The sequence below is a fragment of the Octodon degus genome, unplaced genomic scaffold (genome assembly GCF_000260255.1).
Source record: "Octodon degus isolate 3935 unplaced genomic scaffold, OctDeg1.0 scaffold00024, whole genome shotgun sequence".
In the NCBI taxonomy this organism is placed as follows: domain Eukaryota; kingdom Metazoa; phylum Chordata; class Mammalia; order Rodentia; family Octodontidae; genus Octodon; species Octodon degus.
The window spans coordinates 6,006,756-6,020,838 of NW_004524600.1; the positions used below are offsets into that span (position 1 = coordinate 6,006,756).

General features: G+C 44.2%; 2 protein-coding genes across 6 annotated transcripts in view; one reads left to right on the plus strand and one right to left on the minus strand.

Moving 5' to 3' along the window:
* Positions 1-8,100, minus strand: part of Dynlt1 (dynein light chain Tctex-type 1) — a 9,477-nt gene extending 1,377 nt beyond the window's left edge. The window contains exons 1-3 of the mRNA XM_004628510.2: positions 8,023-8,100; positions 4,476-4,517; positions 1,544-1,667 (exon numbers count right to left, since the gene is read on the minus strand). Coding sequence (XP_004628567.1) covers positions 1,544-1,667; positions 4,476-4,517; positions 8,023-8,049 — 193 coding nt within the window. The 5' untranslated portion in view covers positions 8,050-8,100. The remainder of the gene's footprint in view (positions 1-1,543; positions 1,668-4,475; positions 4,518-8,022) is intronic.
* Positions 8,101-8,220: 120 nt separating this feature from the next.
* Sytl3 (synaptotagmin like 3) overlaps positions 8,221-14,083 on the plus strand; it is a 116,846-nt gene continuing 110,983 nt past the window's right edge. For all 5 annotated transcript variants that reach the window (XM_023712241.1, XM_023712244.1, XM_004628514.2 and 2 more), the window contains exon 1: positions 8,221-8,417. The gene's annotated coding sequence lies outside the window, so the exon portion shown is untranslated. The remainder of the gene's footprint in view (positions 8,418-14,083) is intronic.

Genomic DNA, 14,083 nt, shown 5'->3' on the forward strand with positions numbered 1-14,083 from the left:
AAAAAAAAAAAAAAAAAGAAATCAAGTAGCTGAGCCGGCCAAATAGCTCATCAGATTAAAGAGCCTGCTTAGGCAGATGCAGAGGCTAGGGTTCAATCCCAAGTGTGCTGTGCTGACCTCGCCCTCAGGGCGCACTGAGATGGCGACTGAGACTGGGTGTTGTTGCTGCGCGCCTGTAATCGCAGCTCTTTGGGAGGCTGAAAACAGGTGGATCACTACGAGTCCAATCTACATAGTGAAAACTCTGTAGACCCTTACTAAAAAAAAAAAATTCAAGTAACATATGGTGATGAGGCTATAGGGGAAAAGGAACTACACTGTTGGTGGGCATGTACATTAGAACACCACCACTATGGAAATAAGTGTAGAGATTCTTCAAAAAACTAAAACTAAGCCAGGCTGGTGGCATATGCCTGTAACCCCAGCCCCTGGGAGGCTGAGGCAGGAGGATCGCTGTGAGCTGGAGGCCAGCCTGGGCTACATAGTGAGTTCAAGGCCTGCCTGAACATGGTGAAACCTGTCTCAAACAACAGAAGGGAAGAAAAAAAAAAAAAAAAACCCTAAAACTTGAGGTTCCATTTGATGCATCTATTCCTAAGAATCTTCCCAAAAGAAAGGCATATTACAGCGACATGTAAGACCTCTATGTATAGCAATCTAGTTTCTAATAGCTAAATCTTGAAAGGTGCCCCATGTCAACAGATGAATGGATAAAGCAAATGTGGTTTATACACAATGCAGTACTACTCTGCTATAAAGGATAAACTTGAAGCACTTGTGAGTAAGCCCATCTCAAGACCTACTCTGTGTGAAACACACAAATTTATGAGAAACAACAAAACAAAAAACAAAGGACAAACAGGACTTTGGGAGATCGTTTTCAAATGAGAGGGGAGAACAAGAGATGGAAAGAAGGGAAAAAATGGAAATGAAACTTTTTCAAAGGGGAAGGGGAACAAGAGTTGGGAGCAGGGACATGGGAAGAGAAGGGGACAAAGTAGATGCAGTACATGGTCTTGTATGTGCAGTAACTCCCCAGGATAAGAGGATCAGTTTGTACTGGAAGCATGGGCTAAGAGAAACACCCCCAGCACCGGGGCAGACTGCTTTGTCCAATTCTACTGATAAAATACCTACTTCCCTTCCTTTCCCACTTCCTGCTCTAAGAGGAAATCATTTCACCCTTCAGTCATACAAGCAGTCAGAAGGATTTTCCTTTTCTTCTTCTTTTTTTTTTTTTTTTTTTTTTTGGTGGTTCAGGCTGCCTGAAGGGCAGGTCTGGTAAAGCAGGTAGAGCTGGGGATCGAACTGCAGTATCCTGCTCCCGATTGCCTTTGCATGAGCAGGCGCTTAAACAACTGAGCTAAGAGCAGACCCCCGTACAAGCAGTCAAAAAGGCCAAGTATATGGCACTACGTGCCACATAAGTAAACTATTCCTGGGAGAAACTTACTTTGCATCAGGCACTAAATTGCCAATTTGGCTCTTTTCTGGCACCTCTGATTAGTGTTTTTAAAATCCACAAGAAACAAAAGTCCCTTACCGATGTACTTAAATGGCTTCCCCAGCTTGGTGAGCTGGCTTAGAGTCTGCTCCACTACGTTGGTGGTCCACTGATTGACTTTGCTGTGCTGGTAAGCGTTGCCACCGATGGCGCTCTCTATGGCCTGGAAGACAAATCATGGCAGTCACAGGCAGACAACGAACCACACGTCTGCCAGTCAGTACCTGAAGCCAGCCCGCCTAGAACTGCTGACATGAAGCTTATGTAAGATGCACATTTTTATCCCTCAGGAATCCTTTGCAAATACAGCCTTTGGGGGTTGGTGAGATGGCTCAGTGGTCTAAAGCACCTACTTAGAACAAGCTTAGCAAAGCACAAGGACCGCAGTTCAATCCCCCAGCACCACATGCCAGCCAGCCCCGCCCCCTGGTGGGCTGAGCTGGCCACACACACACACACAAAAATAAAATAAAAAATACAGCCTTTGGGGCTGGAGAGATGGCTCAGTGGTCTAAGGCACCTACTTAGAACAAGCTTGGCAAAGCATGAGGGACCGCGGTTCAATCCCCCAGCACCATATGCCAGCCAGCCCCACCCCCTGGTGGGCTGAGCTGGCCACACACACACACCACACTCTCTCTCTCTCTCTCTCTCTCTCTCAAATAAATAAAAAATAAAAAATAAAAATTAAAAAAAAAAATACAGCCTTTGGTTACCAGTGTTCTACTGCATTTAAACAAGAGTCATGTTGGCTGAAAGATCCATAGTTACACAGAATCTGTAAAACGTATTTAACATCTTGAGCCAATTAATGTTCAGCGCCACTACAAATATCTGGACATACACAAGTTTCTCTTAAAAATATATTAGATGTTTTTATCCAATATTGATTAAGATATATTAACACTATGCTAGCTGAATTTTTACTATTTGTACAGTTGACAATGGACAAATCTACCCAAGTAGTCATGTATTCAAATGTCTTTTCTGGGAATATACTGCTACCTAAGTACAGTTTTCAGAACACTAAATAAAGAATAGTCCTTTACATTCCAAACCGTAGTTGTGATGGAACTTATTTTGAACTTCCCTCTTTGCTCCTGGTCCCTCTTCCTGTCCTACTTCTGCTGAGATTCCCATCCTGTCACTTTCTGGGTTTTTCCGGTCAGCACCCCTCTTCATGCTGATGCCAGTGGTCTGAATCTAAGCTTTCCTCTCTACTCCGTTCTAACCTACTACACTGGAAACCAGAAAACTGAGCTTTTGGGATACATGTGACCTAAAATAAAAATAAAAACATTTTAAGGAATAAAACTCTACAGGGAGCCACCTCAATTTCCACCTCGTGACCTTCCCGTCTACCCTGTGGCTTTATGCAGTGACAATGACATAGCTCCTGGTTCCTCCACATCTTCTGCCGTATCTGTTCCCTTCTGGCTGGAGAATGCAAGTGGCCAGAGGCCAGGGGTCCTGGGTTAGGGGACAAGGGTATTACTAGTTCTGGCGTTGTCAAGGGAGGCAGGGAGCTTTGTTCAAGCCAAAGCTCCATCTCTGCAGTCCTCAAGATATTTCGAGTTTCACTTTTGCAGGACGGAAAGAAAAGCTTCCTCCACGTTTGGACTTTCCCAGATTCCTACTATCTGATATTTAACAAGGCTTGAGTACAGAATTAACCTACTAGGGTGGGGGTGGGGAGCTGGGCTGCTCAACAGCGATACACGTGAAAGCAGCACTGTCCCCATGGCTCCTCCTGGTTCCTCCTAGGTTGCTGGCTGGTGACCAAGTCAACATTAATACAAGTGCAGCAAAACCAGATTCCTAACCAACTCTTCCTGATCCTAGTTCAAACCATGTACTTTCCTGCTCCCTACCTGTTCAAACAAAGCATCACACTTGAAAAAACAGTAAAAAGTAAACTTACAGACCTTCCTTGTATCTAATATTAAATAATGCCATATGGTAGAGGAGAAAATAATTTTGCTTTAGGGTAGTTTTCACAGAACTAAGTTGTGGTTCTTTGTTGCTATCATTAATAAAAGTCAATTGCCAATTACATAGGGAATCGCAAGTGACACCCTGAACGTCAGACCATCTAATGGCTCTTAGCTTAGTATCTGTACTCACTCAGCTGGGCAGGGAAGCCAACTAGGAGAACTTTCTGGGTTTATTTGTGCCCAAGAAACTCCCAGCCCTCTGCACCATTCAAGCAACCTGCTTCCTTGGCTCCCTCTCACCCTCCAAGGACGTCCACCTCCCCAGGCCACTGCCCGTGCTGCCCACAGCCTAGAAGCTCCGTTCCTCCTTTTCATTGTATTCATTCTAAATGGGCTCAAACTCCCCCTTTAAATGCTCTGACTGGAGCCCTTTCTGTGACACTCAGCACACTCAAGTTTGAGCTTCCAGCTTCCATGGCAAGTATCCGACAGGTCTGCCCTCCTCTCCTGGACTGTGAACTCCACGAAGTCAGCCTCTGGCACATCCTCTCCAGGGTATTTTCTGAATAAGTGAATGAATGAACAAATACCCCTTTTGTCTCTCGGCTTCCTCTTCATCTATGGAAGGTACTGTGACCTATAACAATGTGGACAGTTTAAGAATGCAGTAAGACCTGCATCACCAGGCCTTGATGGTCTGAATGTCGTTACATTTTTTGTAGTCTTCATTACACACTGGAAACATCTGTGTGGCGTGAGGCTTCCATGGGAACAGCTTTATATGATCCAGCTTTGGTAATGGTCAGTAATAATGTCACATAAAATTTCCCTTCCAATATAACATGTGTACCTACCATAATCTGGGAGTAATCTTACCAAAATAGTCATGAGGTAAAACTGCTCTTTTTTTTTCTTGTAAAACTTATTTGAAATAGTAAAACACACGGGGTCAATAACCGTTAACACAATGTCAAAGCAGTATTTAACTGGTACAGTATTCTCATTCATCTAAGCTATCACTTAGGCATTTCTCTTACCTCTTTTACAATGTTGCTCACTTCATCAACAACAAAAGCAGTCTGTAAGGAAGAAAATTAGGTTAAGTTTGATTTACTTTAAAAAGCAGTTTCCGTTAATAAATGCAAATTTAGGTAAGAACATAACTTAGAAATGAAGATTTTAGAAATTATCTATTAGGCTGTTCATTTTATGGAGGATTGTATTACAAGGAGCCTCTGAAACATTAAATGGCCCCAAGCACCAAAGAACTCTAGGATCAAGCCAAGCCGCAGTAGGACTAGATAAAGCATGTGTATATAATTTAAAGGTTTTTTTGGTTTTTTTTTGGTTTTTTTGAGGTACTGGGGATTGAACTCAGGACTCTGCACTTGCCAGGCAAGCACTTATTCTACTGAGCGATCTCCCCAGCCCTTGCTTTGTTTAAATCATGCTACAGTCTAAAACTTCACTATAAACTAGCATTCATCTCCCCTTCCATTTCAACTGGCTGTTGAGATCATTAATCAGTACGGTGTTTAATGAATTACTTGACTTGAAGAAATTAATTGAATCAGCTTAGGCATTTATTATATTGTCCTTCTTCCCTGATAGGAGGGAGGTATAAAACTGAAAGAGGTGTTTTTTTTTTTTTTAAACATTTATTTATTTATTGTGTGTATGTGTGTGTGGGGGGGGCAGCTCAGCCCACCAGGGGGCAGGGCTGGCTGGCATGTGGTGCTGGGGGATTGAACCGCGGTCCCTGTGCTTTGCCAAGCTTGTTCTAAGTAGGTGCTTTAGACCACTGAGCCATCTCGCCAGCCCTGTTTTTTTCTTTTTTAAAGCTACCATTAGTCACAAAATTTACAATGATTAAACTATACCTAGATGATGATCGTTTGGTATTGGGAACTGAAACCTCGCTAGGTGAGTGTTCTACCACTAAGCTACACCTTTTAAAATTATTTTAGGGCAGTGTCTCACTCACTGAGTTTTCCAGGCTGTCCTTGAATTTCACAATCTGGCCTCAGCCTCGCTAGTAGCTGGGATTATAGGAAGTGGCACCATGCCTGGCTCAGATTTTTTTTTTTTTTTTTTTTTTGTCTTTTTGAGACAGGGCCTCACTATGCAGCCCAGACTGGCCTTGAGCTCACTTTGTAGCCCAGGTTGGTCTTGAACTCACAATGATCCTCCTGCCTCAGCCTCCTGAGTGCTGGGATTACAGCAAGCATGCCGTCCTACTTGAAGACTAACTAGCAGCTGATGAGGGAGGATGGCTGCCAGTAGCAACCTACGGCCTGAAGTAGAGATTTCCTTACTTTTTACATATGGTAGATTCAAATAGATAAAGGTCATTGGCCAGGGGCCAGGGAGATGGCTCAGTAGAATAAGCACTTCCCTGGCAAATGCAAGGGCCAGAGTTCAATCCCCAGTTCCGGGGGGGAAAGAAAAAAAGATCATGGGACAGTAACATCTGTGAGGTGCTTGCCAATGTGCTTCTTCACATACTATGCTGAGTCTCCACTCTCCTTAGCTCAGGACATGCTATGGAGAGGGCAGGCCCTGGGCTCTGGGGGAATAAGGGCAGGAAGCCCTGCTTTTTCCTCTTTGCATGGCTGCTGACCAGGGCGGCCCTGTCCTCTTATAATTTCTTTTCAGAGGAACAAGGTCTTGCCACCTATCTCAATTCCCTATATTCAAAAGAAGCCATACTTGGAAACAAAATCAGATTACCACATTAAGGAAAATGCACAGTATCTTAGAGTAAATAATTTCTAGAAGCTTAAAGATCTCTTCCAAGTGACTAGAGTGATCCTAAACCATAGAGGACAGTCCCTATATAATCTTCCACCTGGCTAGCGTATGAAAAGATACGATATTTTAGTGGAAAGTAAAGCAGACTGAAAACACTGGACAGTTTCAACTGCAAGAAAGCTGACCAAGTTGAGTAGAATACCCATGGACTGGAGTACATGCAGAACAGGCATAGCTGAGGGGTTAGTAGGGCGCTGGGACAATCTAGTAATCACCAAAGGCAAACCTAGCAGGGGACGGTTATGGTCCCTCCCAGGGCTGTTATCTTGTTTTAAACAGCCCTTCACTTCCCATATAGCTCACTTCTGTCTGGAATAATGAATCACTTAGCCACCTCGCTCAAGAAAGCCTGAATTAGAATGCAGTAGTAAAGAGTTTTCTCTTCCAAGGCTGTTTCCTTTTTAAAAACTTTTACTTGGTGTTAATATAATACAAATCATTTTCCAATCTTAAGTGGGACCGCTTTTCCTTTGGTAGCGGCTCCTGCACTGTGTCCTGTCCTACATACTCGGTTGCTATGAGCATGCAAACACTAGTGACACTGCTATAGAAACTCTGTGTTAGGAAATTAGGTGAAAACAAAATCTAGTGAAAATCCTTAAAACGAATTTTTTCTCAAAATATTCCTGGCTGAGATAATCTTCAAAAATGGTAACTATTAAACCTTACCGAATTGTTTTATAGTTCTTATTTCTGACAGGCCACATAGTACGGAGCTGTTTGAATTTCAACAAAGATAGGAAGGAAAAGCATGAGCAACTCTTCTTGAAATCCCCCCCCCCCCAAACAGGGATTGAACTCAGTCAGGCCCTTGTGCTTGCCTGAGTTCAATAAGGCAAGCGCTTATTCTACTGGGCCATCTCCTCAGCCCGGATGAGCAATTCTTCTAAGCAGCCCGGCCATCAGCTCTGTTCACTGAATTCTTCTAAGTTTTGTTTTGTTTTTGGTGATGCTGGGATCAAACCCATGACCTTGTGTAAGCGAGGCAAGAGCTCCACCTCCGAGCCACATCGCAGCCCCTTGAATTCTTCTTTGACTGAAGGAATAGCCCTTTTAACAGCGCCCCACCTTCTGTTTGGCAAATAATTACGCACTTTACTTCCTATGGGGCAATAACACCCACCACTACCGCGAGAATTAATCTTACGAACATCTCAAACTCAAGCTGAAATAAAATGTACTCGTGCAGGCTGGCTGGGTGGGAGTGGGCGCAGCAAGGACAAGGTGCGGTGCCGAAGACAAAGGCAGGTTGTGCTATTTGCATGCCTGCATCTGGCGTGCAGCCTGGACATCAGACCCCTAGAGAACGGACTGGGCGACGGTCTTGTACGCCCATATCGCGCATGCAAACTGCTCAGGACTCTGCGTTAAAAGTGCAGGCTCCAGCCCTCGGTTCCTGGACCTGGGGCACCGTGGGGGCCGGACTCGGGTCCGAAACCGGGATAAAGGGCAGAGTGATGTCATCCTCCCGGTGGACGCCGCGGACTGCGAGGCCGGGTCGGGGCGAGGCTCCCCGGCGCCTCGAGCTCAGACGCTCTCTCCGCCGGTCCCGGGCAGGGGTGGAGGCCAGGCCCCGCGCCCTCCAGGCCGGGGAACGGCCGCCGCGGAGCCCAGGTGGATTGCGGGGCGCCGGGGTCCTTAGCCCCTGGCCGGGGAGCTGCGGCCAGCCAGCCGTGGGAAGAAGGCAGCCAAGGGTACCCCAACAAGGCTGCGCCCGCCAGTCCAGAGATCTCGGCCTCCCGCCCCTCGTTCCAGTCGCCGCCGGGCGGTTACCTCCTCCGAGCCCTGGTAGTCTTCCATCTTTGCTCCCGCAAGTCGCCTCTGCCGCCCGAGTAGAGAGAACTGAGCAGGCGCGCTTAGGCCCCGCCCATGCCACCCCACGCTCCGGCCACGCCCACGCTCCGGCCACGCCCTCGGCCCGCCCACGGTCGCAGCCCCTCCGCGGGCTCCGAGTCTCAGCAGCCTAGGGCGGGGCCCCGCGGTGCACCCTAGTGGGTGCCGGCTCGAGTTCTCCTGGAGGTGGTGGTTTCCATTAGAGCCCGTCCAGACTCCAGTCCCGGGCAGGAAGCATCACCTCGGCCCCTCCCTCCAGCTCGTACGGTGTGGAGCAGTTGGAACTTTCTGAGGGCTCCGACAGCTAGTGACCAATTATAAAGTGACTTCTGAAGGTAAGACACAATGTGAAATATTGATTACGGTCCTCTTGAACAAAACTTTGAAGAGGTAAGAGGTAAATTTCCGTGTACAGTAAATGAACAATTTTCCTTTAAGCATCTTGTAAAATTTTTTCGCAGGGTGAGTGACAGGTCTCAGGTGCACCACCCTCCTTGGCTTCTTTAACCAGTGAGCCGACCCAGACTTGATTTGTGTCCAGGGATCTTGGGAAATGAGCAATTACACCATGTCCTGTAGGCTGCTCTCCATGAAGGGCTGGGGGCATGTGCACCTGTTTGTGTGTATGCTAAATTTGGAATCTACTTTTTCCATGCGCTTGAAATTGAGTTGTCTGTATCCACTGGAACCTGTTGCATATCCTCCTAGGAAGAGCTGACGATAAGGAGGATCCCAGGAATTTGGCAGACTAAACTTCAGACTCCACTCAATCCATCACAGCAACCCTAGCTCCTCGCTATAGGCTCCCCACCCTGGCGCAAGGTTGGCATCTCTCACTTAGATTATGATGGCCACTGATCCACGCTCTTAACAGGGCACTTCCGAGGGAGTCTCCCTTTCCAAGGACACTTCCTTTCTCTGTCCCATTCTGCCTTGCCATGGGTCAGTATTCCCAACATTGTTAGTCTACAGACTTGTTCTTGATGATCCTCAGACAGTTAACTGTGACAGATCTTAGCTCCGCATCTCCTCTACAGAGAACCCCTTTCTGACCTCTCTGACTTCTCCATCTAAGGCAGCCTTCCCCTTATTTTCTGTTCCTGCATCTTGTACCTTTCCTTCCTAGCATTGTTCTCAGTATGGAAGGATGCATTTGTGGTTACCTCTGTAGTGTGTGTGTGTGTGTGTGTGTGTGTGTGTGTGTATTTGTGTGTTATCTTTCCAGCTAGACTAAATTCCTTGCAGGCAGTAAGAATTCATCTTACTCCCTAATGTATCTCTTCTGACATCTTGGGTGGCACACAAAGTTTACTGAATGAATGAGTGAATGAATGATTTCCCCAGGAGTGTTGGCTCTGTCCCAGACCCAAATGGGAACAGGGAGTGGAGTGCCACGTTGTGGGACACAAAGCTTCCAGAGGAGGGCAGAGTAGACCCAGAGCCTGTGTCCTGGATGTGAGGGCAAGCTAGTTGATCTGCTCCTCAGATTCTGAACTTTAGGCTCTTTTCTTGTTATGTGGCTTCAACTTGCCAGTGTTTCAGACTTGTGCCTCAGTCTACATAGGGTTCTACTATTGCTTTGTCTTCTTGCCACTCCTGACTTTACCTGAGGTCCTCTTTTAGGTGACTGTCCCCACCTACCTGGCTCCAGGCCCTGAGCCCCCCCATGATCCTGAACCGAAGGCCTTTTAGCTCTTCTAAATTTCTTCTGCTACTTTGAGTTTCCCTGGCTAAATTTCTGCAAATTATGTGTAAAGCAAAGTCAATAAGTACTGAGTAACCACCTGCAAATAAAGAGTGTGATTTTTGGGACAGCTATTTTATTTCCTTCACAACCTTTTAGAAACTTTCCAATTCAAATGAATTTCCTAAATGGCTGCAGTAATTGTACATTATCGCTGCATAGGTCTTAAGTAGCATTATAAATAAAGATCATCAACAGTGCAGAAATCAACAGAAATCATATAAATGTGCCTTTTAAAGAAATTTACATGACTTCATAGTAGGCATTGGGTACTACTTTCCAATTTTAGCTATCAAAGGACATTCACACTCACCGGTCCAATTATTCAAATATAGGGTGAACCAAAAAGGCATTTTACATTAATTTCTATAAGGTAATATAACAAGAAATACAAACACAACAAATTCATCAAATTTATTCAATACAGAAATCAAATGGTTGAAATGACACCTGCCCGAGGGGTGCTTGGGATAGTCAGTACATACACATGGTGCCCAAGTGACACTGGGTGTAAACTGGTAAGGGGTGAAATGATCATGGTGGTTGCCATTGTTTAATCTTCCCAGTAAATGAATGAGTTAGTATTTTTATCTTCTGAGCTATTTGTTCTCTCACTCAACACACATACCTCCCTTTGCCGAGTGTGGTGGTCCACAACTGTAATCCCAGCACTTGGGAGGTTGAGGCAGGAGGATTGCTGTGAAGTCAGTCTAGGCTACCTAGCGAGTTCAAGGCCAGCCTGAGCTACATAGTGAGACCCTGTCTCAAACAACAACAAAATAATAATAATAATAATAATAATATTGCCTTTGAGTCAGGCTCTGAGCTGGGGTTGGCACTGCACAGTTGACTAAAATGTGGCATTTATGGAATGTTTTAAAACACCACTTTCTGTTACTGGGAGGGTTTAATTCTCTAGGCTTATGTGATGTCACACATATCACGTAATGACAGTAGAGATGTGGGATCATATTCTGCGTAATTGATGCGCAGGCTACAGTACCAAGGAATCTAAAGCAGTGTGGCACCTGGCGGTGGATGGCTGTTGCCAGCACCTTCATCTTCCAGGAGTTGCCGTCCTTCAAGAGCACTGCAGCATAAGCACGTGGATTCACTATACTAGAACTCTCTGGCACTCTATTCCACTTTAGAATAAAGCTTAGTTTCTATATAGCAGTTCTGTGGAGTGAAGCAGGTTTGTTTTCCGACTGAGAGGCACGTCACACATTGGCAAATGTTGTGTGCAATCACCCTTTTCCCTCTGAGCTGTCTCTTAAACGCCAGCTCTGGGCCTGGGAGAGTAGTTCTCTGGTAGAGCACTTGCCTAGCTTGTGTGAGGATTTGATCCTCGGCACCGGAAGACAACAGGCCACCCCTGTTGAAACAGGTGCTGGAGTTGCTGGTAGCTTTACTTAGTAAATATAGTTGAATAGTAATCGACAAATTGGCAGGTCAACAGTAGTGTTCATAATACTTGAGTACTGGTTTGCTGTTTATGATCTGCGGTCCCTTACAACCCACATCTGATGGATATTTGATAGTGTCTTTCCTTTTCCTGAGCCTGAGTATGTTACTGAGATATTCTGGGGAGTTGTATTAAGTCAAGGAAGAGGAGAAGGAAGGGAGGAGCAATGTCAGGATGCTCAAGTCTAAGAAACTTAATGGAATGTGAAAGAAAGTCAACTTCTGGCTGACCCATCTAAAGTGAGGATCCTGTGCTGAGAAATCGCAGGCTAAGGAGATTAGCTAAGAAAGACCTCTGTTTGCAGGTCAGAAGCGCTGGTACAGCTGTGCTGAAATGTCTGTGTATGTGCTGCCAAAGCAAGCACTAATGCCTCTGTACCAGCTGCTGTTCTGGCTGCCACGGCCCTTCCTCAGGCACCTTTCCCCAAGAGCCAACAGCTAAAGCCTAACTGATGCCACAGGAGGGGATTCCAGCTGACACTTATCCATACTGGTCTACATTCATGCTGGAGTAGTTATTAAATAGTTTCATTATCTGTTCTGTACATAGGAAAAAATATACACTCAGTCAGAATAAGGTAAGTTAGCTGCAGAAACAAATGACCCTAGGTTCATTGGTTGATGACAGGAAAGGCTAACTTGTCACAAGGAAGGATGTGCTCTGCCCCACGTCTTCCTCACACTGGGATGATAGGGTGGTCCCTCTGGGGTCATCAAGGGAGAGGGTTGTGACCTGAGTACTGGTTAAGCAGATGCTCCTCCTGAGTGGCATGTGCCTCCTCTGGACAGATTACATCAATCAGTGCAAGTCTTCGGCCACACCTGAGTTAACAGAACCTGTCACTGACGGCAAGGGTCATGCGACCTACTGTACATTGCAGGCTGAAGCTTGTCATCTTGGTGGTTATCCCAGTCACCATCCCAGCTGTTCTGCCTTTTCAGTGCTAATCCACACAGCTCCCAAGCCCTTGCCAGCCCTCGATTCCCTTACTTTGCTTTCAGATTTAGTATTTCATGCTCAGAGTAACACCAGTTACATGCTCTCCTTGCCAACTCTTTCATTTGTCTTTTGTAGCAAAGCCTTAGATCATTGTCCTCCAAACTTCTTTAGCTATGCCTGTGTAGCAGGAATAATTTCTTAGCCATGTCTCTTAGATTTAAGTTTATTTAAGTGATATAGTCAACTCTAAATCCATTTATTTAACATTAATAAAGTCTTAGCTTTTGAAAAATAAATGAAAAGTTCTAACATTTTCTTAGTATTATCTCACTGTTATGGTTTAGGTTATGTCACCATCAAAATTCATATTTTTGAGTCAGGTGTAGTGGTGCATACCTGTAATCCCAGCATTCGAAAGAGGATTGCTGTGAGTTCAAGGCCAGTCTGAACTAGACAGTAAAACCCTGCCTCAAAAAGCAAACAAACCAAAAAAAGAAAAAAAAAATCCTAAGTTCATACCTTAGAATGTGACTTTATTTGACAATAAGATCTTTAATGAGATGACTTAAGAAAACTTAAGTCATATGCTTGGTCCTTAAACCAATATGATCTATGTCCATTTAAGAAGAAGAGTTTAGGACATAGGTGACCTGTGAAGACATCTGTTTTACATAGATAGATACAGATACAGATATAGATAGATATATTGATATATAGATAGATATAGATATCTATCTGGCAGAGGAATTATAACCTGAATATATAAAGAACATCTATAGTCAATAAGAGAAAGGTAGATGACTCAACTGAAAAATATAGGTGAAAAAACTTGAACAACCTCATGTAAAAGTAAATAAATGATCGAAGAACATATAAAGTGATACTCAAATTGCTCGCCTACATTAAACATCTTGTAAATGCACATTACAACTATAATGTGAGACCGCTACACACCCACCTGCCTGGATAAGAAAAGAAAGATATCATCAAGTAGTGATGAGTATATGGAGTCACTGGAAACTTGCTCATATGAGTGTGAATTAAGATAACCATTTTGGAAAACTACTTGACAGCGTCTAGCATGGAGTGTATTTCTGTGACCCATAAATTCTACTCCTAGACACATAAGCAACAGGAATGTGACAGATTTTTATTGAAGAAACTATACAGAAATGTATGTAGCTGTCAGATAGCAAAAGTTACATTTTTAGTTATATAAGTCTTGCTTTAACATGGTCTTAAACATCCAGTAGAAAAGTGTAACCACAAGGTATAAAAAGTAAAGCTATATTAATATGCTGAGCTATAAAAGGCTCAAGTCAACAACCTTGGACATTTTGCCAGTTGTGCTGATAACTCACTACTATTATGGACTGTTGGACTATATTCAGTTATTTTTGCTGAATTTAAGTACCTACAATCTTTGGACTGGCATCAAGTATGAAAAGGTCCTTTAAAGACTCCTCCAAATACAGCTGCTCTGACTGCAATGGAACACCCATCTCTGACAAAACAAAACAAAAAAGGGGAATATAAATAAAGGACTGTTTTGTTGTGGAAAAAATACATATGCATATACGAGATAGGATAGATATACAGCTACTTTCTCTAAGTTCATTGAGAAGAAAGGTTTGTACTAATATTGTTTAGGCAAGTTATCATGTCTGCATCTTGTCCCCTGAATAACTACTATGAAGACAACAATATGCAATGTATTAATGATTGTAACTATCCAATAACCTGTTTTGACATCCTTTCTTTTTTTTTAATTTTGGCAGAACCAGGGTACTAACCTGTTTGAAACTGTTTCATTGCTATTTTATCTTTTTTCTCATTAAAATGGATAAAAACTA